We start from the raw sequence: 25600 nt of genomic DNA, 5'->3' as shown, positions 1-25600 counted from the left end.
GCATAGAAATCTATAGTAATCACTGACATGTTTCATGTGTAAACAAAACTATAGCTCTTAAAGGGATAGTTCACCCAAAAATTCTGTCATCATTTACTCACCCTCAGGTTGTTCCAAACCTTTATGCATTTCTTTCTTCTGCTGAACACAAAGGAAGATATTTGGAAGAATATTTGTAACCAAGCACATCTCGGCAGCCATTGACTACCATAGTATTTTTAACCCTCACTATCCCTTAAAAAAAGCATTATCAGTTGTATATGTTGAGATGTTCTCGAGGGTGAAGTTTTAATCTCCATGTCCTGGGCAAAAAGCCTCTATTAACGTGCATGGCAATTTCTTTCATCCACACTCCATTGAAAATTCACAGTCTTCATATGCAATTCCTGATGGATAAAATCATGTTTCATCATATACTTGTTGAATATTCCGTTTCATTCTGAAATATGTTGCGTTACAGAAGTAAAATGGGCTGTGAATGCAGTTTCATGACATTAACAGAGAAAAGAAAAGAGAAAAAAAACATCTGTTTGGCCTTCGGTACAGCCTAGATTTAAAGTTGTTTAAGTAATAAAAGCAGTTCAGAAATACAATATTATAAAGAAATGAAAAAACATGGAAACTCCCCGTGGTGGCACATATCAGAGCGAGGGCATGAGGTTCACTTACCAGCACTTTGTCTAGACACTAGTGACGTGACAAACACAAGGCGTTATTCATTGTAAACTACATCCCAGTATGACTATGGATGAACACCTAGAAATGTTTTTCTTTCCATTAAATCACAAGCCAATCTCCAAACGACTTCTCTGGCTTGCGACATGGAAAATGAAATGCATTGTGCACTCCTCTCCTTAATCACACCGTTTCTCTGCACATGCCTCTAAAAATACTTTTTAGAAACAGGAACAGTGGGTGTTTTCTATTTGAGAAGTTTTTTTTTTTTTTTTTAATCAAATTTTGCTTTGACAAATGATCCAGCAACTCCAGTATTGGTATTTTCCATGTTGAATAGAAAGTCAGACAGTGACAAAACTTGCACCATCAATCTTTGAAATTCTATTCAACAGAATTACAGTTCTTGAGTATCTGAATGCTCGCCATTTTGTTTCAGACAATGAAAAGTAAAAAATAAGTTAAAGGATATGGCATGTCTTCCAGTAATCCAATATTACTGACAAACCCCTGTCAATACTAAGCTCGGCAGAGATTAAAATGTGTAAAATTAAATATCTTTATTTGAAACACACGTGTTGCCAATGTACACATTCAAGGTAACAGGTTAAACCATGAGAGGGACCTAAAAAATATTAGATCTGGTCTCTTTTACATGTAAATGGGTGTTTTAATGCTTACTGTGCTGCTGTAATGTCCATTTTATGAGCTGAGAAACTTTTTTATAGCTAAAAATAATAAATGAAACAGCACATAAAAGATAGCAGCCTTAATTTTTTTTTAACATTCTTGACCACATGAAAATCCATAGCGTTACACAGAGATCTGTCCTCACAACAATCTGTAAAATTGCACAAGCATGTTTCAAACAAGAAAAAGCAAAAGTCGCGCAGTTCAAAATTCTTTGGGCTGTCATACAGTAAACATTCAAGCGAGACCACACAGACACAATCGGTTGATGAAGGACACCATCTGAATCCTCAGCGTTGTTATTCTTCAAAGGCACTTTGTTGAACCACATTAAGGACAGACTCTGTTTGATAATAATCTCCATTGAAAGCTCAGGCTGTGAGATGGGAATATGAATATGGAGCAAAATGGAACGGTCCACCACTCCAGTAGAACTGATGTTTTGTAAATGCTTCAACGTGATCACAAAATGTGAACGATGCATGTACAAAAAAATAAAAATAAATTTCTTGTTGATTAGAAGCCATTGAATAAACAGTGCCTGAGGTATGAAGATTTCATTGCATTCACCTCTTTTGCAACTTTCCAGAAGCACTTGGAGAGTTTGCATGGAAAGCAATGATATACGTCACGGATTGTCAGGTTGGATAACATATTGAATGTTTCCTGAAATCATTAAAGGACAACAGGTGAATTTATAAGTTTATCTTGATTGTTATATCTTTGTGAGTACAGTCTATAGAAAAAAAAAACGAGTTAATAGTTATTATAACGGAGTTATTACAGTTAATGCCCAGAGCATATAACGGCAGCTTTGGGGTCATTTGTGCAAGGGTGTCTTTGTGCCTCTTAAAAGACACAAAATGCAATTAAAATGTCTATCCAACATGAACAGGTCCCTCACATGACAACGAGATGAGTTTAGCCACTTAGCCATTGTTTAAATTCACCTGTTTTAGACGGCTAACGTTAGCTGTATCTCGCGCTGAAGTCCCGTGGGAACGCAGCGGTAGCCGGCGGAAAAAAGGCAGTCCAGTTGGTAAACATCTTTCCTCAAGCCGGGTGTGCCCAAATGGAAGGATAAATAAAGTTTATTACCTCCACAGTGGCTGCACCCGTCTTTAACCACGGAAAGGCATTTTTCTTCAACCGGCCCGGCTGTGTTGTCTTTGTAAGTTAGTCAAGTGTTCGCTGCACATTTTTACAATTCGGAAAGGCACAACCGCGAACAATTTCTTCTTCACTCGTGAGCCCGATCGGATCATCACTCTAGTGATGTCCGGTCACGAACAAATCATTCTTCCGCTTCTTTTTAGTGAACCGGGCGAACCAGTTCACCAAATCGGACTGAATCGTTCGTGTCTCAAATCAGCGCTGACCACACACGTTGAGTGACAGTCCCTCCGAATATAAATAAACTAATGTCTTGAATTATATGTTGTAACTCCAACCGTTCACTGAGTCATGTTTTGCTGAGAGATCTGATGAACTCAACTGAACGAGTCGAGCAGCGGCCCTCATCGGATCAGCAGTACAGAATCGAAAACTATTTCTCTCGGACACCTTCAATACTGAGGACCGACGAGCCGATGAGCAGAGCCTCTTCATAAACACGATGTTCTTCTCGACTTTCCGGCTACCGCTGCGTTCCCACTGGACTTCAGCGTGAGATACAGCTAGCCGTCTAGATCTACAGGTGAATTTAAACAATGGCTAAGTGGCTAAACGCATCTCGTTGTCATGTAAGGGACCTGTTCATGTTGGACAGACATTGTAATTGCATTTTGTGTCTGTTAAGAGGCACAAAGACACCCTTTACGTCTATGCCCCCATAACTGCCGTTTTAGCTGAGGGGGGGCTCTGGGCATTAACTGTAATAACTCCGTGTTGTAAGCACCAATTCGGTTCTTTTTTTTCTTTCTATAGACTGTACTCACAAAGATATAACGATCAAGATAAACTTATAAATTCGCTGGAGTTGTCCTTTAACTACCAACCACACATTTAAGTACAAGCATCTTTGGTAAGAGCAGGATGTTATTCCTGGAAAACTTGGCACTTGCAATATAGCAATAAACAATTAATTCACGTCCTGTAGATTTAAATATCACTCCTTCAAGTAGAAAAAAGGAGTACAGGATTTAAACATTCACAGCAAAAATATGAATTCCTTTCATCAAAACTCCTAAATTCCACAGCCATCAGCCTAACCTTTAACCCTGACTGTGAGTCAAGCTCTTTGGCAGAAGAGTATTTACTGTACAGTTGCATACATGGGAAGTCGAACAGACCTCACGGTCATCTTCGGTGCTTGAGAAATTATTCATAACTCATGTCTGTGATTCATATAGCATGGAACTATCTCAATAAGAACATTGTCAACATCGGTCGCACAAACCTGCAGTAGTATTTGATACAACACTTCTCCGAAAATGCAGGTTAGGATTACATATCAAGGGCAACAGTTCCTCCATTTAAAACTATATTCTCTGTTCAAGGAGTCCATAGGAGGTCTAACAATATTGGAAACAATACCGAAGGGAAATCAATGCACGTGCATCGCCATCCCAGGCGGATAAACGTCATTTAGAGTGTCTCTTTCTAGCCCCGTCGTTTTGCTGGTTCTTTGAGTCTGGTTAGTCTCAGTGCTAATCAGTTAAAAGTCCCCTACACATTTCCATATAGAAGCATACCACTGAAAATAGTTAGAGGCTCCACTGAATGGGCTAGTTTGCCCATGACCAGGTCTATGCAGACTGTGTCGCCCATCTGAAGGGGTAGGATGATGTTAAAGACAGCCAGAGAACCTGGTGTTGGTTTGGCTTCTGCCATTGGCTTGTTTTCCAACCCTTCCGGTTGGTAACCTGCCGAGTCTACCCGAGCCATGCCATAGTTAGACTTGGACAGTACAGCCTCGATCTTCTCATTTTTGTGGCCCGTCAGGATAGCACTAAAGAAGTAGCGTCCATCAAGTGGTGCAGTAAAGATACCTGTATTTAAGAGAAATATATATAAATAAAAAATGTTTTGACGCATGCAAAAGTATACATGCAAATAGACTGTTTATAGGCAGTGCACAGATTACCTGTTCGTGGATTATAAAAGTCTCCTTCATTTACAAAGATCTTATCAAAAATAATCGTTCCAGAGGTAACCATGGGATTTGTGAGAGCTGCTGAGAAGGACAGATGTGGTATTGTGGCATCTGCACCAGCCATACCTGAAAGAAGACAAACAACAGTATGTTTTTTTATAGGAAGCCCTAAAATGCATTTTCAAATTGTTGACGTCAACGATTCCAAGCTCTAAATTTATCCCCATATTCTCCGTCTAAGATTGACTTTAGCTTTACACAACCAGTTTTAGTGATCAGCTGCTGACCTTTGGCTCAACTACTGACCCAGTACTGACAATAACAACTGAACACATGCTGCAACTCAAGATTGAAAAAAAAAATCCCTGACTCTCATACAAACAGACACTTAACACATATCTCAGTGAATTCTTGCCTTCATTCCTGACATTGATTAGCACACATTAAAATAACCTCATTGTTTGACTAAGATATGACTGCTACAAAAATTAAAACCAAACTGAATACATACCTCGCTCTCCTCTGAGACCTAAAATAGGACAAAAAAGCAAAATGTGAGTCACGTGCAGGTGTCATATAATATGAAATGTGTGTAGTTCACCCAAAGTTTTAAATGTACTCATCCTCATGTCATTCTAATCTTATAAACAAAGATCACACATACAAATCTGTGGTTCTGCTTTCCATATAATAAAAATACAGTATTTAGCGAACCTCCAAATAAGTAAAAAAAAAAAGTATGATATAACATTTTTGGGTTATTGTCCACATGACACAAATGAATGGTGTGTTTGTTGTTGTCTTGTCTTGGAGTTTGTTGTGTGCGTGTTATTTATGTTCTGCAGAGCAGGAACCTGCTGAAAACCAGTTTTATACTAAGTCAGGCCTGATTGTTCTGAATCCTTTCCTGCGTAAAAATAATAAAAAAAAAAAATGGACAAACAAAAATAAAACATTTCTCACCAGGAGGTCCTTTTGGCCCTGGTAATCCCTGAATACCTGGTGGTCCATCATTACCTGGAGGCCCCTGTGGACCAGGGAGCCCTGGTTCTCCCTGAGGACCTGGTGGTCCTGGTAAACCTATAATCAGAAGTAATTTAGAAGAGGTTTTCTCTTTCCATATCAATCAGGATTGTGCAAAATTCAAGAATTGTCCCACTTTCAAATTATGAGTTTAAATTGAATTGGCCTCACCCCGCTGAAGATGAATTGGGATTTAAATTTGAATGCCATGAAATTAATTTTACTAAAATGCAATTCAAAGACTTTCAACACAAAGTAATGCATTCTGCGTAAAATGAACTGAAATCCATTTCTGTTAAATTCTGAATAATGCACAACCCTAATATTATCCATTAAAAAGCAGGAGCTATGTCAGTTGATGCTGGAAATTTTGAATATTTTCTTAGATGGTGTCGAATTGTAATTAATCTTAACATGTCTTTTAAGTTATTATCAAATAAAAGTCAGACCTGTTAAGTCATTCTCAGTAAAGCTCTGGAACTCCTTGAGAACATGGACCATTGAGGAGTTGAGTCTCTTGATCTTGCCGTGGATATCATCCAGATGTGTGTTCTGGAGGATCTCAATAAACCCGCTGTGTGAAATCACTGTGTTGTTTAGCCCACTGACACAGTTCCACAGGTTAGACACGTGTTTGTTCAGGCCTTCTTTGATCTTCTGGATATTATCTGTGACAGAGTCAAACCGGCCACAAACTACTTCGAGTTTAGAAAGCCTCTTATCCAGACCATCACCAGTCCTCTTGCAGTCACCCATCTCAACCACAAAGTTGTTCCCAAAGCGGCGTAAGTCTTGATCAACGTTATCAAAGCGTACCCTACTATCTTCTATATGCTCGGTCATTTCCTGCTGGATCTTGTCAATTTCAGAAATGATTTTGTCTTTGGTGTTTCCAAGGTCGGTGATAACGCTGTCATGTTTCTGGACCACATGCTCCAGACCTTTTAGTGTGTCATTGATGGAGCTGAAGGTTAAGATGACCTCAGACAGTTCTCCCTGGATTGACCTGAGGTCACCGGTATTACTGCTGATGACACTGTGTCCATCCAGTGGTTTTTGTGGGTCATCCAGGTGACCTGTTTCTGATTCCGTTCCTGTAGGAGTATTCAGGGTGATCTTGCATTGGCCACTGCATTTCTGTACCTCCTTTCTCAACTGATCCATCTCGTCCTGTAAACCAGAACACACGTCCACACAACCCGTCGGACCAGAGTCAGATTTCCCTTTAATGTAGTTAATTTCCTTCTGCCATCTGTCCATGGCATGGCTTGTGATGTTCTTGAGTTTCTTCAGATCATCTTCCACTGTGCTGCACACATCACAGTTCTCAATCTCCATTACAATCCTCTTGAAGTGTTCCCCATTGTCTCCAGTTAGAGCTTTGATCTTGCGAACGTCATGGCTGAGGTTGATGACCTTATCCTCAAGAGAGTCACCGGACACAGAGAGGTCCTTGAGTCGTGTGTCAAACCTCTTGATCTCGTCTTCATTTGCAACGACTCGCCACTCCAAAGACTTCACTGTGTCGCCAGGGCTCGAACCACCACTACTGCCCGGTCTTGAACCAGAACTTGAGCCTGAGCATCCAGAGCATTCGCTTAACCTCCTGTCTAAAAACAATGTTGTATTCTCGAGGCGAGACAGGCGCTTATCAAGATCAAATACAGTTTCTTTAACGATTCCTATATCACGGTCCATGTCATTTATTCTGTATTTCTGGTCAAGAATACGATTATTGAATTCATTGCGAAGATTTCTGAGTTCCTGCTGTAACAAGTCCTGTACATTAGTCTCCATATAAGCACAGTTTTCCTCTGCCCTCTGGACAGTGTTGTTGAGCCGTCTCTCCAGCTCCTTTAGATGATCATTGAAAAAATCTTCTGGCATTATAGGAACTTGTCCTTGGCCGCCGGTTCCTCCTCCAAAACTCCCACCACCTCCAGTTCCTCCTAGTTCCCTGTTCAGACGATCCTGAATCTTGTAATACCCTTCCGATGTAGAGCTTATCTTCCTGTCCATGTCATTAAGTCGTCCTCTGAGGTCCGTCACGGTGTCACAGCAGCCTTGAGACCGGCTGAGGTCTTGGCGCAAACCAGCAAGAGTCTGGCGGTGACGCTGGTCCATGGCATTAATCTGCTTTTCCAGAGCCAAGATCTTCTCCCGATCTTGTTGCTGTTGCCGTCTTAGGTCTTCTACTCCAGCCTGACAGGCAGAGCAAGAAAGCGACACTCTGCGTTCAAGCTCTCTGAGGATTTCCTCTTTCAAGGTGTTGAACTTGTTTCCTCCTACTCCCCCAATGTCTAGATCATTGCTTCCACCCTGTCCATTGACAAGGTGGTTATTGATACTGACTAGAGTCTTGTCATGAGCTTGAGTACGGTTGTCCAACTGATCAAGCTTGGTCTGAATGTTATGGATAGTCTCTTTCATTTCAGGCTGGGCTGCGTCAGCTGGTGTTTTGCCACCATTAAAACCGGGTTTGCGCATTTCCTCTTGAAATTTCTCGTTCATTCCACGCAGCGTTGACTGCAGGTCATTTAGGTCTTTGGTCAACCTCTGGATTTTGTCCTCCAGTTGTTTCATCTTGTCATTGTCACCTCTCCCTAGGCAAAGATTAAACACAATTTTTAGACATTTTAACATTTTAGAGGATTTTCATAAAGCCTCAGTTATATTTGGATGTTTTGCAAGTGTGAAAGATGCAGATACAGAAGTAACAAACCACATTTATATGGACATTTTTATTCCATGAAACTGAATTCGTTTTTACATGAATGTTAAATAAAGTGATCGGGTTGCTGTGCATGTTTATGTCACAAGCTTCAAAATCTTTTGGCATGCACACACTATACGAATATCCCACTGTAAGTGCATATTAACCATCCTCCTTTTCTTTGTTTTAAAAAGCAGACCTAATATTTATCTATTTCGAGTCCAAATTAAGGAATAATGAGCACAGCTTTGTGCTATGATGCTTATATAATCAAGTGGTAAAACGTCCCTTCCCCCACCTACAACGGCTTGTCTGTAGATGAGAGTCCGAAGAAAGCACTTATGTGCTTATGTGACGGTAAGTGAAAAGAGAATTTTTTATTTGACAAAACAGTAATTTTTTATATCGTCGTTTGACGAGATTCGGTGCGTCATATGTCATTATGCCATTTCTACCTCATTGCATCAATCCTATTGAATGGATTAGAAAAGGTTTATCCCAAACCAATGGAAATTTCGGTTTCACTTTATTTTGATGGTCCCTTCGACACATTCTGACACATACTGACTATACAGTAAGTAACACTGCACCTACATGTCAACTAACTCTCCTATTATTAAAGTATTAGTAGACTTGTAGGGTTAGAATAAGATGAGATGTAGTTGCAAAGTTACTCATAGTCAACAGAATGTTCAAAAGGGACCATCAAAATAAAGTTTTACTGAAAAACTTTTATTTTTTTCTGATTGAGGTGTTTACATGGAGCATTTTTCATTCAGATTGGACTTTTAAACCAACCCTAATCAGAATACAATGCTCCATGTAAAAACACCATTTGTTCGATAAATCATTCATTTACCATTCCCTCCACTCTGTCCATGGCCAGTACCAGTTCCAGTTTGTCCCGGTTGTGAAGGTCTAGGCCAAGGTCTGCTTGTTGAGATCTGAGTATCAGATCCCCCGTTTGGTCCATCATTACAGTCTTCTCCACTGAATCCATGGCAGCACTTCCACTCCATTTCTGTTACCATTTTGTAAGCCACTTTGTATCTGGGCCTCATGTAGGTTCTGTACCTGTAAGACACATAGACACCATATAAATACGCTTGATATTTTCTAGTTTGGACACTGTATTAAAAAAAAAAATAGCCATGTCTCAGTATTTCCTGACTAGCAATGTTTATTTTGAATTGTGAAATACATGAATACAAAAATACAATCAATGCAATCTAAAATGATAAAATCTATCCATTCTTAGTACATGCATTACCTTACAAGTTACAATTTTGTATATTTATATTCCACATTAAACAGACCTCTCACTTTAAACAAACTGATCCCTTCTGGGATGTTGTGTTACAAGACTCTACTTAAAAAATTAGTTTCTGCCTATCGCTGTTAGAGCGAGACCCACACATACAGACATTCACTTGAAAAATACAGCCTGGAGTGCATACAGTTGTTGGCCTAAGAATGGAGGAAGACATACCATATATGTTTCAAAATTACGTCTCCGTGCATTCATATGACTTCAGCTAGTTGCTGCACAGACATATGCTGGCCAGCTGTATAAACGTCTTGTTCAATGAAGGGTTGGGTGGGTAACAATGGTAGAAACAGTGCACATCCTTAGATATGACTTGAACCACTCCTTTAAGCTATATGATCTTTTTGTATGTTTTATCATCCAAAAACAATACATTGACTTGCGGAAGTGTAATACTTAAGGGTTAAGGGTTTTGAAAACATCTCTTATTGAGAATTCTGGTATGGTATGGTAAGACCATCTCATTAGAGCCATTTTATTTACATCATAATTCTGACCAGTTGTCTAGGTCTGAAGTTGTGTCATTCAAATAAACTAAAATGTTAAGTAATACAGTTAGCCTTGAACCTGTACAATAGCACCCTAAAAAGGTGGAATAGGAAACCATTTCAGCATTTCTTTTTTTTCCCATGACTTTTGGATATAGTTCTTAAGCCACTGAATTCTTGTCTCCATGCTCTGTTTGTTCCATGACCCCCGTGAGAAGAAAACGAGGAGAAAAAGGGGTCACCGTACTCTACAGAGTGAGTGCAAAAATAAGTGGTGGTATTTTAGTAGGTTTTAAGCCTAATTCCTGTGGTGCACTGGTTGTAGAGTTTGGAATGGCATGCCACCTCATTCCATACATATTAGTGTGTGTGTGTGTGTGTGTGTGTGTGTGTGTGTGTGTGTGTGTGTGTGTGTGTGTGTGTGTGTGTGTGTGTGTGTGTGTGTGTGTGTGTGTGTGTGTTTGTGTGTGTGTGTGTGTACTGAATCTAAAGGCGTTGGATTAAGCTTTTCCAGCTGGAGTTCAGTACGTTGCCAACAACTGGAAACCACCTCGCAACTGCACTAACTTTCTAATCCTGGCCTCCTCAAACCACATTCTGTTTATCTCTCCATTTGTTGACATTAGGTTAACTATGTAAACACAATGTTTTTAGTATTTCTCATGTTTTAATGACTCAGATTTCCAGTAAAATGTATTGTGGTATATATGCTGGTGTCTATGAATGTTATGATGATGTGATAGCTTTTAACATCTGTTTCCTGTCTTAAGTTAGCTGATGTAGTACATAATGGTTCCACTTATTTAAAGTGCACTAAATAAAGGCCAGAAAAACAGATTTGCTTTCAGTTTAAATTCTCTGACTGATTTGAAGTCCGATAGGCGCATGTTTATATCTACAAATAGATTCATAACACAAATGTACTATGGCGACATGGTAAAGTAATATACAACTAGCATTAAGCTAAATAATATACAAAAATGGTACACAACTTTTGGGCCCGTTTCACGGCACATGCGAAAGCAGACTATTTATTTTGCTGCCTACAATAGCAAGTTACATCATACTGTAAACCCTAGGATAGGGTTGGAACTGCTGTACATAGGTTCTTAAACTTACTTAAAAGGCCACACATAGAGGCTTAGTAACGACTAGCTAGTTTGTAACTAACACTGTACTTAATTTGATTGCACCATTTGTTCTTAAGCCAGAACAAAGCTAGTAGGTCATAAGCTCTCTATAAACGAATGCATAGTTGCTTAAAATCACTTTAACCTTTCAAATTTGTAATCGAAAGTTGTATTGAAACGCAGTAAATATCATTTATAATTTTTGGACCAGCTAGAAAACTTCTACCATGTCCCAAAACATAGCTAATATGAATTTATGAAGCAACAAATTACTTGTTTGGAAAAATACATCTTTTGGGCTTAATGCTTTAACAGGAACACAAATTAGTAAAATTCTATTGAGAAAATATATACTGAATATATGTTGTATACAACATTGCATACAAAATTGTATACAAAGCACTTGAGGAAGAAGTAGAATCAAAACTTTACTAGTTTGAAGGAGAAACAACTTAAAACAACTACTTTACATCAACGAGACCGGACAATGGAACACAGAGTAAATACACTGGGGATGAATAACTGAAACAGAACAGGTGGTAACTAATTAAAGGGGGGGTGAAATGCTGTTTCATGCATACTGAGCTTTATACACTGTTAAAGACTTGGATTCCCATCCTAAACATAGACAAAGTTTCAAAAACTAATGTTGGACGTTTGATGGAGTATTTCTGTGTCAAAAATACTCCTTCCGGTTTCTCACAAGTTTCGGAGAGTTTTTTTCGAGTATGCGTCTACTTGACGTTAATAAGAGCGGAAGGTCCTTGTATGGGCCGTACGGGCTCTTCTCCGGGTAGGGTGCGCGCGCGCGTGACTAGAGCGAGAGAGAGGAAATGCACGGCGTAAACAGTCTCTCAGATGCAGATCCAGTCGTCCGTGAACACTTATGTGGCGCCGCGCTTCTCTTTATTCCTATGGGTGACATCGAGCGACTTCAACGCTTCAGCACAGCATTCCGGGAAGGCAGCGCTGCATTTGAACCGATTTGAACGCAGAAATGACGGGAAGCTTCACAACATCGTTTCAGTTGCGTCTCAAAATTGATTTACACGCCACTGCTGTCAGGACTTCACCAAATCATACCAAAGAAGTGTGTTTTTGACGGAGCAGTCCCAGCGATAAAGCTTCGGTCCTGCTTTGGAAGCAGCCGGTGAGTTAACTTAAACTGCTTCAAATGTCTCTGCTTTTGGCTACGGACGCATGATTAAACATCAGTAAACGACACGATCGCGTGCTTCGTCATTCAAATGCGCTAACGGTTACTCCATTGTTGTTCTCTGTTGTATAACGTTACAGTATTCTGACGTGCAAAACCGTTTTGCTTGCTACTTGTAAGGTCTAGTCGCATACAATAGTCCATAAACCGAATCATGTCCTCATACACTGCGAGTAAACACACAGAAATGTGGAGAGGCCATTAAATACAGTAACTTACATACCACAGAGACGGACGTCCTGATGTTGCCGTTTCTCCTGTTCAATTTATTTCTCCCTCAGATTTGATTCTGGATCATTATCTGTATTAGCTGAGATAGCGATGGGTTTGTCCACGCTTGAGGACGTCACCGCTTTGCGCGCTTGTCATTCTATAGCTCCGCCCACACGATACGCCTCCAGGCGCTCGTTTTTTTCCGGAAAGACTCGGTACAGCCTATATTTCTTTTATAAATATGATAAAACTAAAGACTTTTCGGAGATATGAAGGATGAAATACTACTCTATAGGTACTCAAGATTGACATGAGATTGACTGAAACTGAGTGTTTCACCCCCCCCTTTAAGATCCATGGAAACTCCCAAATAAGGCAGGCAAATCAGGAACAGAACACAGAGAAAACTAAACCCAAACAAGCTTTACGTGACATAATACCCCTCTCCTGGACGGGCACCTACGTCCATATTTTTTTTAATGGTTTATGGTTTACAGCCTGGTACAAATTGTCGTTTTGGTTTATACGGTTAATTGTGCCCTTCAAGAAAACGGTGAGGGGGTAAATATTTTAAACTCATTCGTTTACATTATATAAAGCCTTTAAGTTCTGCATAATTAAGGGTGTGGCCACTTTGATTGACAGGTGGATAGCTATTTATCAGCTGTCTCTTTGTCATCTTGACACCTCAGGTCCGCCCATGTCCCACCTCTTTGCCCATTTTCTATTATCCAGCATCTTTACTTGATGCTTCATAACTGCACATCAGAATCCTATAGGTGACGTCACGGACACTACGTCCATATTTTTTTACAGTCTATAGCCATGGTAGAGACTAGGCTGATGACACCAGGGGAATGACTGATGGAGATGAGGCCGATGGAAGTGGAGCCCTGGACGCAGACAGTGAGCAGATGGGACCAGGAGATGAAGATGGTCCTTAAGCCAAGGCCAAGGTGAAGCCGCAGCAACAAGTGTCCAAGGTGGAGCCAGGGTGCCTGACAAATGAGGCAGAGCCAGTGGGACAGAGGACCCAGGCAGAGCCAAAAGGAAGGTAGAGCTAAACGGAGCCAAAGAGGTGGAGAAACGGAGCGCAGCAGACTGCTTAAAGTCCATGGCACAGGCAGAGTGATGGCTCATCAATGTGATCAAAACAAGGGAGAGGGACAAGGGAGCCCTTTGGAGTCGCAGGGACAATGGTCTCTGGTGGAACTGAGGGAGCCAAGAGCCAAGGTGGAGTAGATAGGTCAACAGGCCACAGTGGAGAGACAGGATCAGCAGCTGGAGAGGCCGGGGGCTCCTCTTGTCTAGGCGAATGCTGGAGATCTGCAGACTCAAGGTAAAGCAACACAGTTTGACAGTATGTGAGAAGTCTAGGGGCTGAAGGGAACCACGGGAGGCGGGGCTAATGGACTGGCTGACTATAGAAGAGGAGGCAGGTGAGAGATGATGGGCGGAAACTCTGGAGGCACAAGAGACATTGACCTTGAGGAACTGCTGCTCCTGTCCAAATAAAGCAGGTGTACTGTCGGTAAATCCATATTTCGGTCTGGTCTTCTGTCGGAGTGGTCGTTGTATACAAAGCAGTTTTGAATCAAAACAGTCTATATTAATCCACCAACAGAAAACACAGAAGTTTGCAGGAAAAAAAAGATTTAAAACAACTACTTAAAGCTGTCATGAATTGAAAAATCAACTACACGGTTTGTGGTTATATCCACCGATTGGGCAGGCCAAGTAATAAAAAATTACATTAAAATTAATTGCGGGTGGATAAGAGATAAAACATTGTATTTGTTTGCGAGCACTGTGGGTGAATCCTCATTCCGGTTGCTTCATTCCATGCGCTTTCAAAACAAGTCCTCACGTGTACTCACGAATGAGCCAGAGCTCATTATAATATGCAAAGCTTATCCAATCATAGCAGTAGTTTTTTAAGTCTTCAGTGCGACATTAGAGAGGCTTGTTATGATGTTTTTGAATGTAAAAACTGAACACATTTTTTTTTAAGTCGACCTCAGACAACAGTATAATAAAAATGTAAAAGCCAGTTCATGACCCCTTTAACATCAACAAGATCGGACAATGGAACACAAGGAATTGAGGGCTTAAAAGCACTGGGGATGATTAACTGAAACAGAACAACTAATTAAGAACCATGGAAACTAACTCGCAAATCAGCCAAGCAAAACGGGAACATAAAAACAAAACCAAAACAAGCTATTTGTGAAAAAAGGACATACTTACGCTACAACACGGGTGCACTGAATGCCCCATGAACATGGCTGATAGTCAGGCTTCACGTAAGTCTCTACTCCATCTTCCACAACACAGCTCACTGTCTTGGTCACCACATACGCACACCAGTTTCTGTAAGAAAAAAATACATATAGTTAGTATTCTTGAAGGAATGGAACTTGAAAAATTAAATATGAAAAATTCCACAACTGCGACTCACAGCTGTCCTCCATTTAAAACATGAACTAGTGGAGGTCTTCAAAGATAGTAGCAAATGTAAAGCACATTTCCACTTATGTAAGCTCAAAGCGCATGTGTTAGATTTACAGTGATTCCCCCAGTCTGAGTGGTCCTTATGTCCTCTGGCCTCATAAATTAGTATAAATCTGCAAATAAATAGTCTCTCACATCTCTTAGTGGACACTGTCCCTCACACCAATGTCAACAAGCTCAGGAATCAAGCAGTTACCATCTATCTGCTGCATGCAATGGGAATTCAAACATCTGTTGGGCTTCACGCTGACTACAGTAAAAGCGGGTTGCATCACTTATCTCATCTTTGGTTTCATCCCTGTTTTGTTTTAGTCTACTAGTAAGGGCAACAAACTATGTGATTGTCTGCTGTGTGTAATGCAGAAGCAGTTTTTCTTGTGTGGTTATTCGCTAAGCCCTCATGAATTAAGCTTAAGTTACACCCTCAGACAGTTGCAATAAAGATTGGACGCATGCTGTGTGTCTCATAAGAAAGAGAGAAAAAAAAAACAGTTTCTTCCCAAAGGCTATCTAAACATGTGATTTCCAATGCATCTGAATCATATAAAACCAGACAACCATGAGGGCAGTTGCAATGAATATAATTTCTTCTCATTAGGATTAAACTCAGTATGGGTTATACCAAAAGTGGCCCCATTCAAAAGTTTTGGTATTTCACTCTACAAGGGAAAAAAAAAACACATATTTTTTGACTTAAATGAGATTATAATAAAATATAATCATACATATTTTCTTAATTTACACTTAAATTACTATATTTAATAGTGCATTAACTATCTATTAATATAATCCATCCTACCTTTTAACAGTTTGACAGTTAAACATAACAGGTCATTGCAAAGCAATGTATTTAACAGATGACCTATCCCATTTGCAAATGCATTATGTAATAAAAGGAAGTTACCCAACAAGTGGCTTGTCATGGAAAAAACACTTAATTTTCCCAAGACATGTTGATGCATTTGACCATTACCACCTGACTCCTGCTTTGATTGTGCATGGTTCATCATTGACCTATGGTGGATTTCCTGCCTCCACAGCTGCTCGGGACATTTGCACATATTGCCAGCACAATTTCATGTTTTGGCCTTCGATATTAAACACAGATGGTGCTAGATCAGAGTAATGACATCACGAAATAATCTGTGCTAGCTAAATGAAAGGATGTTTAGAATGAATTACAAGAGAAAATGCAGTGTTTTGACCAACAAGTACAAATCTGAATCACATTTCAAAGAACAAAATGACAGTTTTGTGGCTTTTAGTCCATATCTGTTTGCTTTGAGATCATATATGCTCCTAAACATTGACACAATTAACTTTGAATATATATACACAAAGAAAAAACAGGTCATAAATATTCATGAGTTGTGTTAAACAACACAGATTTTCTTCCAATCAAATGCTCTCTAGATTAAGAAAACTACCATAATAGCATCTGTAAATAACTAGGGGTGCACCTCAATCAGCTCGCTAGTTCAGTAATCAGGGCACCGATCAGGGATTCTGACATTTTTAGGGGTGTCTCAATCGTAGAATCCAGTGTACTGAAATGTTTGAAGAGAATATAGATAACATATCAAATGTTAAAAGTAAGACATTTTGAAATGTCATGCCAAATATTGGCACATTTTGGATTTCATGAGAGCTACACATTCCAAAAAAAGTTTAACCCATGTAGAAATAAGAGTCTGGAAATGCTAAATGTACATATAAGGAACAGCTGGAGGACTAATTTGCAACTTATTAGGTCAATTGGCAACATGATTGGGTATAAAAAGAGCCTCTCAGAGTGGCAGTGTCTCTCAGAAGTCAAGATGGGCAGAGGATCACCAATTCCCATAATGCTGGGTGAAAAATAGTAATATTAAAAAGGATTTTCTCAGAGAAAAATTATTATTAATTATTAATTATTATTATTAATAATTATTAAAATTATTAAAAGTTATTGTCATCTACAGTGTATAATATCATCCAAAGATTCAAAGAATCTGGAACAATCTCTGAGCGTAAGGGTCAAGGCCAGAAAACCATACTGGATGCCCTTAGACAGCACTGTATGTATCACATACAGGAATGCTACTGTAATGGAAATCACAACATGGGCTCAGGAATACTTCCAGAAAACATTCTTGTGAACACAATCCACCTTGCCATTCGCCGTTATCAGCTAAAACTCTATAGGTCAAAAAAGAAGCCATATCTAAACATGATCCAGAAGTGCAGGCTCATTTAAAATGGACTGTGGCAAAGTGGAAAACTTGTCTGTGGTCAGACGAATAAAAATGTTGAGTTCTTTTGGAAAACTGGGATGCCATGTCATCCGGACTAAAGAGGATAAGGACAACTCAAGTTGTTATCAGTGCTCAGTTCAGAAGCCTGCATCTCTGATGGTATTGGGTCGCATGAGTGCATGGGCAGCTTACACATCCGGAAAGGCACCATCAATGCTGAAAGGTATATCCAAGTTCTAGAACAACATATGCTTCCATCCAGATTTCCTCTCTTTCAGGGAAGACCTTGCATTTTCCAACATGACAATGCCAGACCACATACTGCATCAATTACAACATCATGGCTGTGTAGAAGAAGGATCCGGGTACTGAAATGGCCAGTCTGCAGTCCAGATCTTTCACCCATAGAAAACATTTGGCGCATCATAAAGAGGAAGATGCGACAAAGAAGACCTAAGACCGTTGAGCATCTAGAAGCCTGTATTAGACAAGAATGGGACAACATTCCTATCCCTAAAGTTGAGCAACTTGTCTCCTCAGTCCCCAGACGTTTGCAGACTGTTAAAAAAGGAAGAGGGGATGCCACACAGTGGTAAACAGGGCCTTGTCCCAACTTCTATGAGATGTGTTGATGCCATTAAAATTTAAAATCAACTTATTTTCTTTTAAATTATACATTTTCTCAGTTTAAACATTTGATATGTAATCTATGCTGTATTCTGAATAAAATATTGAAATTTGAAACTTCCACATCATTTCATTCTCTTTTTAATCACAACTTTTTTCGGAATCAGGTTTGTATTATACGGCTGCAATGTTGCACATATATGTAACAAGCAAAGTTTTTTTTATCATAGTGTACCATTACAAGTAAATTCAGAAAGATATCAGCTCTGCTATTGTTCATAAATACCAGTAATGATGTTGTACAATGAGGATGTTGTCACGTCACCAGAAATAAAGTCATCAGTGTCCCAATGTGGAGTGAGTCAGCATCCTTTACCATCACTTACCAGTGACCAAATTTGTGTACACAATATATGTATTCACGGGCTCAGGAGCAAGTGAATAAGTGCTGATATAAAAGCACCCTATAGCTAATTCTAAAAGCCTATTGACTTTTTTTAAAAGACTTTGTCCCAGCCAAACAGCGAGTTTCAACAGAAAGTATCTGCCAAGTGATTTCTCATTGTATTTCACTACTAAAAAAAAATTCAGTGATTTCAGTATCTCATTTATGGTGCTAAGCGGTGGGCAATTCATTGCACAATACCTTCATAAGAATATCACATGTAATGCTAGCTGTTTACATGAGGAGCTTTCTAGGTTTAAAGATTTTGCAAAGTTGCCAGGCTGCTTCAGCCCACCATCATTTGTTTTTCAACTGTTGATTGGAGTGAACCAGACCACAGTATTTCCAGGCCGCTACGGCCAGCCGTGAATGATCCACATTCTTAGCAGATTTGTCATGCAGAATTTTCATTTCAGGCTCGCTTTCATCGAACACTCATGCAGCTCATGACTTTACAGAGACTCTCAACATGTTTCTGCTCCAAAAAGAATGGAAAATATGAGAGAAGACAAGAAAAGCGGACAAAATAAAGTGCATTTGGCAGCTTTGCTTGTATCCTGGTGTGTGTAGCCTCCCTTTGAACCAATGAGAGCTTATTCCAATATACAAAATTGATATTAATCGACATCATGAGGATGGTTTAAAATTTTTCCATTACATCATTTCTGTTTTACTAAAATAAATGACTGTCGACTGAAATGAATGGGTTTAGTAAGAGTAAAATAGAAATATAGTCATGTTGAAACGTCATGGCTTAAAAACTGACAAAATAAATGAAATATGCTAAAACAGAAGCACATTTCAGTAATGTAGTAATGTGATCCTGATGTTTTGATTATGTCACCTACTTGGATCTAAAAAGTCATTGCAGCACAGTGAAAGACTCAAAAGTGAAACATAAGACTGTGAAGAATATTGAAGATGATATAAAGCTAAATAATGAACTCACACTGCAACAGATTGTTGCACACGTTATAAAACAAAGTTAGCACTGATTGTGTTGTTTTATTCAAATCATTAGAATTGGTCTCCCTGTGTGATGTTTGCTTAAAAACATTAAAAATAAGGACCACGTAAGATCTTACATAAACTCCCGTCACATGATAACAAATGGCAAAATGACTCCCTTACAATCTTTAATCTCACACTTTTCTTTAACGCTGTATGAGCGTTGAGGATTTGTCGTTTAATCGTTCCTGTTACTCAAACAGCAGAGCATAGTGCTAGCAATGCCAAGGTCATGAGTTCGATTCCCAGGGTTTACAGGAACAAGATGAAACCTGAAGTTACTTTGTGTCTGCCAAATGCGTAAAAGTAAATGCAAAAACGTATCATTCTCTTCACGTAGAGCCCTTCAACAGTGTATAAATGGCATTTGGAACATACTATCTCTATGTTTCTGTCCTTGTCTCGGACACAAGCTCACTATTCTCTTATTATCTGTCATAAAAGTGACATAATCCATTTGGGGTATCTGGCATAAAGATACAGTCATCTAATTGTTCCTCAACACTGCTGAAAAAAAGTCCTCTGCGATCATTCCCTCAGTAAAGGCCATAATTGCTTCTCCCAGGACAGAAATGACATCAGATGAATGTAGCGATTTGGAGGAACATTCATTCGAAGAATATCCTTCTTGCGAAGAAAGCCTTCTTGCTCTTTCAAATCGATAAACCTCCCAAGCGATTCATAATATGGACATAAAAATGTGTCCAAATGCACATTTGGCACAGTTTAACTATGGCATATGGCCTCTATGTGTTGATAAATTTGTCTTAAATAAATTAATAAATGAATATACATGTGTGTAACAGGCTCCAGGACCCTATGATATCACATCCTGGACCTTCTCCAATAAACCTAAAACAATGGAGCAGAATGGACTGCAGAAATAGTTTATTACCTAGGGAGCAATTTAACCAGGAAGAAACTCATTTAAGTCAATTTAAATGTATAACCGTAGCAAAACCAAGCTATCGAAAACTCACACATGTATGATCATATGTATCTTGCATTATGTACACTGATGGATATCTTGCTCATGTCTTTATTACTAAAGTTTGCTCATAAATCATAGTATGCAATCTGTTACATTTTTAAGCATTACCTTTATCGTCACTTTTAAAGCCATCCTTATGAAAAAGTATACATTTTTTCAATATATATATATGTGTGTGTGTGTTAATGATCCCAAACTTTTGTGTATACAAGTATGCAATAACTTTCCAAACCCCCTATGAGTGCTTCTCTATATGATCACCTTCAGTTTTGGCCCGTTTCACAGAAAGTCTCATATACTTGTGTCACTTCATATATTCCTCAATTCATTCCTTAACTGTTCTTGTATGAACTATAATCCTGGATCTAGCGCCAAGACGATGTCCCCCACCCATTTAGAAACTATGAGGCCTCCTCTCCCGCCCGGCCTACTGATTGATACTGATATGTTTACACAGAGTCATAGAGCAACACGACAACGATTAACACGTGTAGAGGCTAGTGGCTACTAGCATAGGCTGGACGGTTCTAATTCCCGTGGTGTGTGAGATGCAGCAGATGACATCATGCAAAATTAGGAATCATGCTTTTAGGAGTGACTTCAGTTTCTGATTGTCCTCACATGCTTGGAATCTGTCCACCAAACCACTTTTTGGCTTCATGGAAAAGAACAACAACAACAATGGCCTCTAGTAACAGTCTTTACACGAGACTCCAAGTTTAAAGAAATAGTTTACCCAGTCATTTACTCACTCTCATGTTGTACCAAACCTGCATGCTTTCTATTCTGAGACAAACACAAGGAGGAAAAGCCTGAAGGTTCGTCACGTAGTTTAGTGACTATTCATGTTAAGCTCCAAAAAGGACCTTAAGTAGTCCTTATGGCTTATGTGCAATATTTCATGTCTTTTTTCTGCTGCATGCTAGCTTTGTGTGTGGATCAGACCTCACAGAAGCAGTTTTTCCAACATAGGCTCATTGGAAAAACTACATTTGTTATAAAACTCCAAATACATTTACGTCTATTTCACTGCAGTTTATAGCTAAGATGAATACTAGTAAAACAGCAACAACTTTTATTCCTTTCACACAGATTATGATTATGGGGACAGATTATTGAATAATAAAGACTAATTTTAATGAGATTCCTTGCACAATACTATGTTATGACATCAAACACTTTTACCATAGTGCATGGTTTGTAAACTAACACATTTTAACGTTTGCATCACATAATCTGCGCCATATTTGTGGCTTTTCTGGTGCAGTAAACTTGCTTTGTAATTTACCTGGTACAGGATTACATTTGCAACGTGTCCCGTTTAAAGGGGTGATGAATTGAGGAATCAACTATCCCATGAGCCTTTGATATATAAAAGGTCATGCGGTAATATAAGAATATCCGGTAAGTTTTGGAGCTGAAAACTTCCTTGTTAGTAAAATAAAAGCTTTTATAGACACCAGGCCCAGCAAACAAGAGCTCTCAAATCAATGACGTATTAGAAGGGGGAAACGCCGACTCTACAGATAAATGTGTACGCCTGCTTCTTTAGCCTCACCCACCGACTCGTGGAGGTAAACTAGTAGGGATGGGCGATACCACTTATTTTGTTTTCGATACGATACCGATACTTTCAAGGCCAGTATCACCGATATCGATACCGATACGATACTTTTAAACTTATTTTTTTAAATTATTAAATATATTAAATTATTTAAATGACTAAGAGTAAAAATACCCACTTAACATATTTGAAAGGTATTTTAACATTCAATATGCCTTAATTGCAACTTATTAGATCCTAATTTTTTAACACATGGATAAAATGTTTAGTAGTAGTGAAATTAACCATGGAAATCTACAAATACTAGCCTCTACGCCTACTGTAGTAAAAAAAAAACATGCATCAGTTTCACAACTGAACATTGCACCCATAAAATGCAACCTTTTTATTCTGATAGTGATTTATATTAGCATTAGTTAGTTAGTTACAGCATAGAACATGATCAATTTCAACTTTTAATATTACATTTAAAGAGTGTGATTGCACTATGTAGGCTACAATTTCTATTTGTTTATTGTGAAATAACTCAAATTATTATGTTTTTCTGTCTTTTGATGAGCATTATTCTGGGCTGTGTGTTCAAAAGCATCTATGGTTTCTTATGATAGTTTTGGGAAACGCAGTTCTGTTTGAATAGTGTCATCAGTGAACGAACGCTCTCTCTGTGATCGATTGGTTCTGTCTTGTAGCATTTGCATGCATTCAGATCATGGTTAAGATGAGCAGGAAAATAGTCCCATACTACACAATTAACATAGTTAATTTGTATTGTATGTATTTAAATAATCTTTTTAAATAAACAAAATTACTGGTAAAAAAAAAAAAAAACCTTAGTATCGATATTTTTATTTGAGTATCGATACTTTCGATACTTACACCAGTATCGATATAGCGATACTTCATAACGATACGCCCATCCCTATAAACTAGCAATAAACATGCCGAAAATAGCAAGATAATCGTTTGTTAACAAGACACAGATCTACACTGGATTTGCAGACATTGAGATTAAACCACAATGCTGTGCCTTCTATATTGGATCTGAAAGGAATGGTGGAGCACATTTATGTGAGCAAAACATGTTTTTATATGTGAGAGTATTGCATTGTTACAGATCATTTTGATTATGTGCACATACCTTAGCACGCTGTCACAGGCTGAAGAATTCTTTATTTGTTGATTCATTGCAATTCGGGATCAGACTCGGACATATAAGGACTCGCAAAGCCCAATGTCCCAGGGCTATGTGTTTTCCAGACGGGCTACCAAAACGTAAGCACGCCGCCAGACCGGTAAATCTAAAATAGTGAAATTACATTAATTACCTGATATGCGTTGTTCACTCTCTTGACTTGATATTTGAAGAGTGCGCGCCTGTGCGTGTGTGTGCGGTTCGCGCTTATATCCACCGTCGGGCATGACAGGAATCGCAGGTGCGTGAGAGATAAATCATTGTGTCTGTTTGATACGTTTTGAGAGCCCTGTCAGAGAATTATTCCGGTCGCCACATTCAAAACAATCCCTCCCGTGACCTAACAAGGGAGTTGAAGCTCATTAAATATGCAAATCTTCTCCAATCCTAGCCGTGGGCGTTTACTTCTAAGTCTCCAGTGCTCATCAAAACCAAGGGTTTAGGAGAGAGTCTCAAAACCAGTGTAGAAAATAGCCTATTACTTATTAGTTATGATGTTTTTTAATGTAAAACCATGCGGACGTCATAAGTTGAGCTCAGACAACAGTATAAAATAAAATAAAAAGTCAGATCATGACACCTTTAAGTGAAAATGGCATATTTGTTGTTACCACTATTGGTTAGGTTTAGGGTTGGGTTTAGTGTAGTCTCAGCCTCAGACGTCCCGCCCACGAACCATTGGCTGAACATCCGATGAGACATTTTTGGAAACACCTCAGGAGTTTTGAAGTCGTCATCTGATGTCCGTGAGACGTGTGTATTGTGTTCTTTAACGGTCCGCCTTGAAACTAATACAGTGACGTCAAACTCCCTCCTGGAAGAAGAACGCTGTCATGTTTACAACTGCGACACTGAGTGCTTACCAGAATCAACTAAATGGTGGATTTTCAAAAGTATATGTAAGTTCGCGGCTCTATTGTTGCAGTAATTTTGCACAACATTTTTGAATGAATAATTTATAGATGCAAGCCGGTCTGTTATTGCAGGGACATCGACTTTACATTTGAACGGCCCTAAGCAACATTGAACTGGCTGCGTTACATGTCCATCAAACGTCCTCTTGGGCGGTCTTCGACCAATGAAAGCTGCGAAACAGTCCAGCCGTCAGTTGAGTTACCGCGATACATACAACAACAACTATCATAATAAAACATTGCCAGATTTTTGTGCTTTGGACAAAACTGAGCATGCTTTAAGCACCAGTCACTGCACATTTCACTTTGAAAGTGTCGTGAAATGTGCAAGAATCAACGTCATTTTGCAAAAATATCGCTACAGTCATCACGTTTTGCAATGAGCTTTTCCAAAGGGGTTTTCCTGTTAATCTTTCCTTCTGTTATCAAAAAATCATTTGTGTCTCTATTCAGATCAAAAAGGAGATGGGAAGGTTTTCAGTTAAAAATAACTTCTATCATATAGACTACTTGGTAACACTTTTTTTCAGGGCCCAATTCTCACTATTACTAGTTGCTTATTAGCATGTATATTAGTAGGATTTTGGCTGTTTACTAGTACTTATAAAGCACATGAATGCCTTATTCTGCATTACTTAACTTAACAACTACCTTACTAACCATTAATAACCAGTAAATATGAGTTTGTTGAGACAAGAGTCGTAATTAATACTTAGTTAATAGCGAGAATTGTGAAACATAAGACCGACTACATTTATAGTGCTTTTTTTGTGTGTGTCGTTTTTGGAGCTCAACACAGACACTATGAACTGTCATATAAATTAGTGATATGAGGGTGAGTCAATTATTACAGAAATTTCATCTGTGGGTGAACTACTCCTTTAAAAATGATAATTGCAGATATTACAGAGACAGCATCAGTAATGTGCTTCTGCATACTTGAGATTGACTGCATAATGAAACACACTATCGAGTTGCACAAAAAAAGAAAGAGACAGTGTATGTGCGACAGAGTGAACAGATGAAAAAGAAAATGCGATTTTCAGCGAAGGAATTCTTTTGATATTGAACTCTATAAAAACACACAATGACATAAAACTCCCTCTTGTTTTACTTAATAGCCTGGCCATTTTCACTTCCTGTGCTCCAGCGCTTCACACAAAGGCTCAATCATCATGCGCTTTGCTTTTCTTCAGTTCTTCCTTCTTTTCTGTCTCTACCCACACATCTTCCCCTCGGAGCGACCCTGCATGCAGCACCGCACACCGTGACCTTTGACCTATGCAACAGGAAGTGGTCAGGGCAGCTGTGGCTGCACGGGCAGCCTGTTTTTACAGCCTTGCTTATTTGTCTCTCCATAGGAGGGGACACATGCTCGTCTGACTGTCCGAGAGGGCACCGGGCTGAAACGCGTGTCCACTCCCTGCCCGACCCCAACTGTGTCCACACTAAAGCACTGATACAGAGATACAATATCAAACCTGACCCGCAGACACAATACTGATATTGTTTGGCAAAACATGAATTTGCACCATGTAGTTGTTG

General features: G+C 39.1%; 1 protein-coding gene across 1 annotated transcript in view; it reads right to left on the bottom strand.

The window, feature by feature from the left end:
- Positions 1-1220: 1220 nt before the first annotated feature.
- Positions 1221-25600, bottom strand: part of emilin1b (elastin microfibril interfacer 1b) — a 37613-nt gene continuing 13233 nt past the window's right edge. The window contains exons 2-8 of the mRNA XM_067455886.1: positions 14817-14939; positions 9055-9269; positions 5932-8085; positions 5423-5539; positions 4971-4988; positions 4451-4585; positions 1221-4355 (exon numbers count right to left, since the gene is read on the bottom strand). Coding sequence (XP_067311987.1) covers positions 4033-4355; positions 4451-4585; positions 4971-4988; positions 5423-5539; positions 5932-8085; positions 9055-9269; positions 14817-14939 — 3085 coding nt within the window. The 3' untranslated portion in view covers positions 1221-4032. The remainder of the gene's footprint in view (positions 4356-4450; positions 4586-4970; positions 4989-5422; positions 5540-5931; positions 8086-9054; positions 9270-14816; positions 14940-25600) is intronic.

This window comes from Pseudorasbora parva, chromosome 10 (assembly GCF_024679245.1).
Source record: "Pseudorasbora parva isolate DD20220531a chromosome 10, ASM2467924v1, whole genome shotgun sequence".
Lineage (NCBI taxonomy): Eukaryota > Metazoa > Chordata > Actinopteri > Cypriniformes > Gobionidae > Pseudorasbora > Pseudorasbora parva.
The sequence above is the reverse complement of the archived record's forward strand: the minus strand, read 5'-3'. Positions and strand labels throughout refer to the sequence as shown.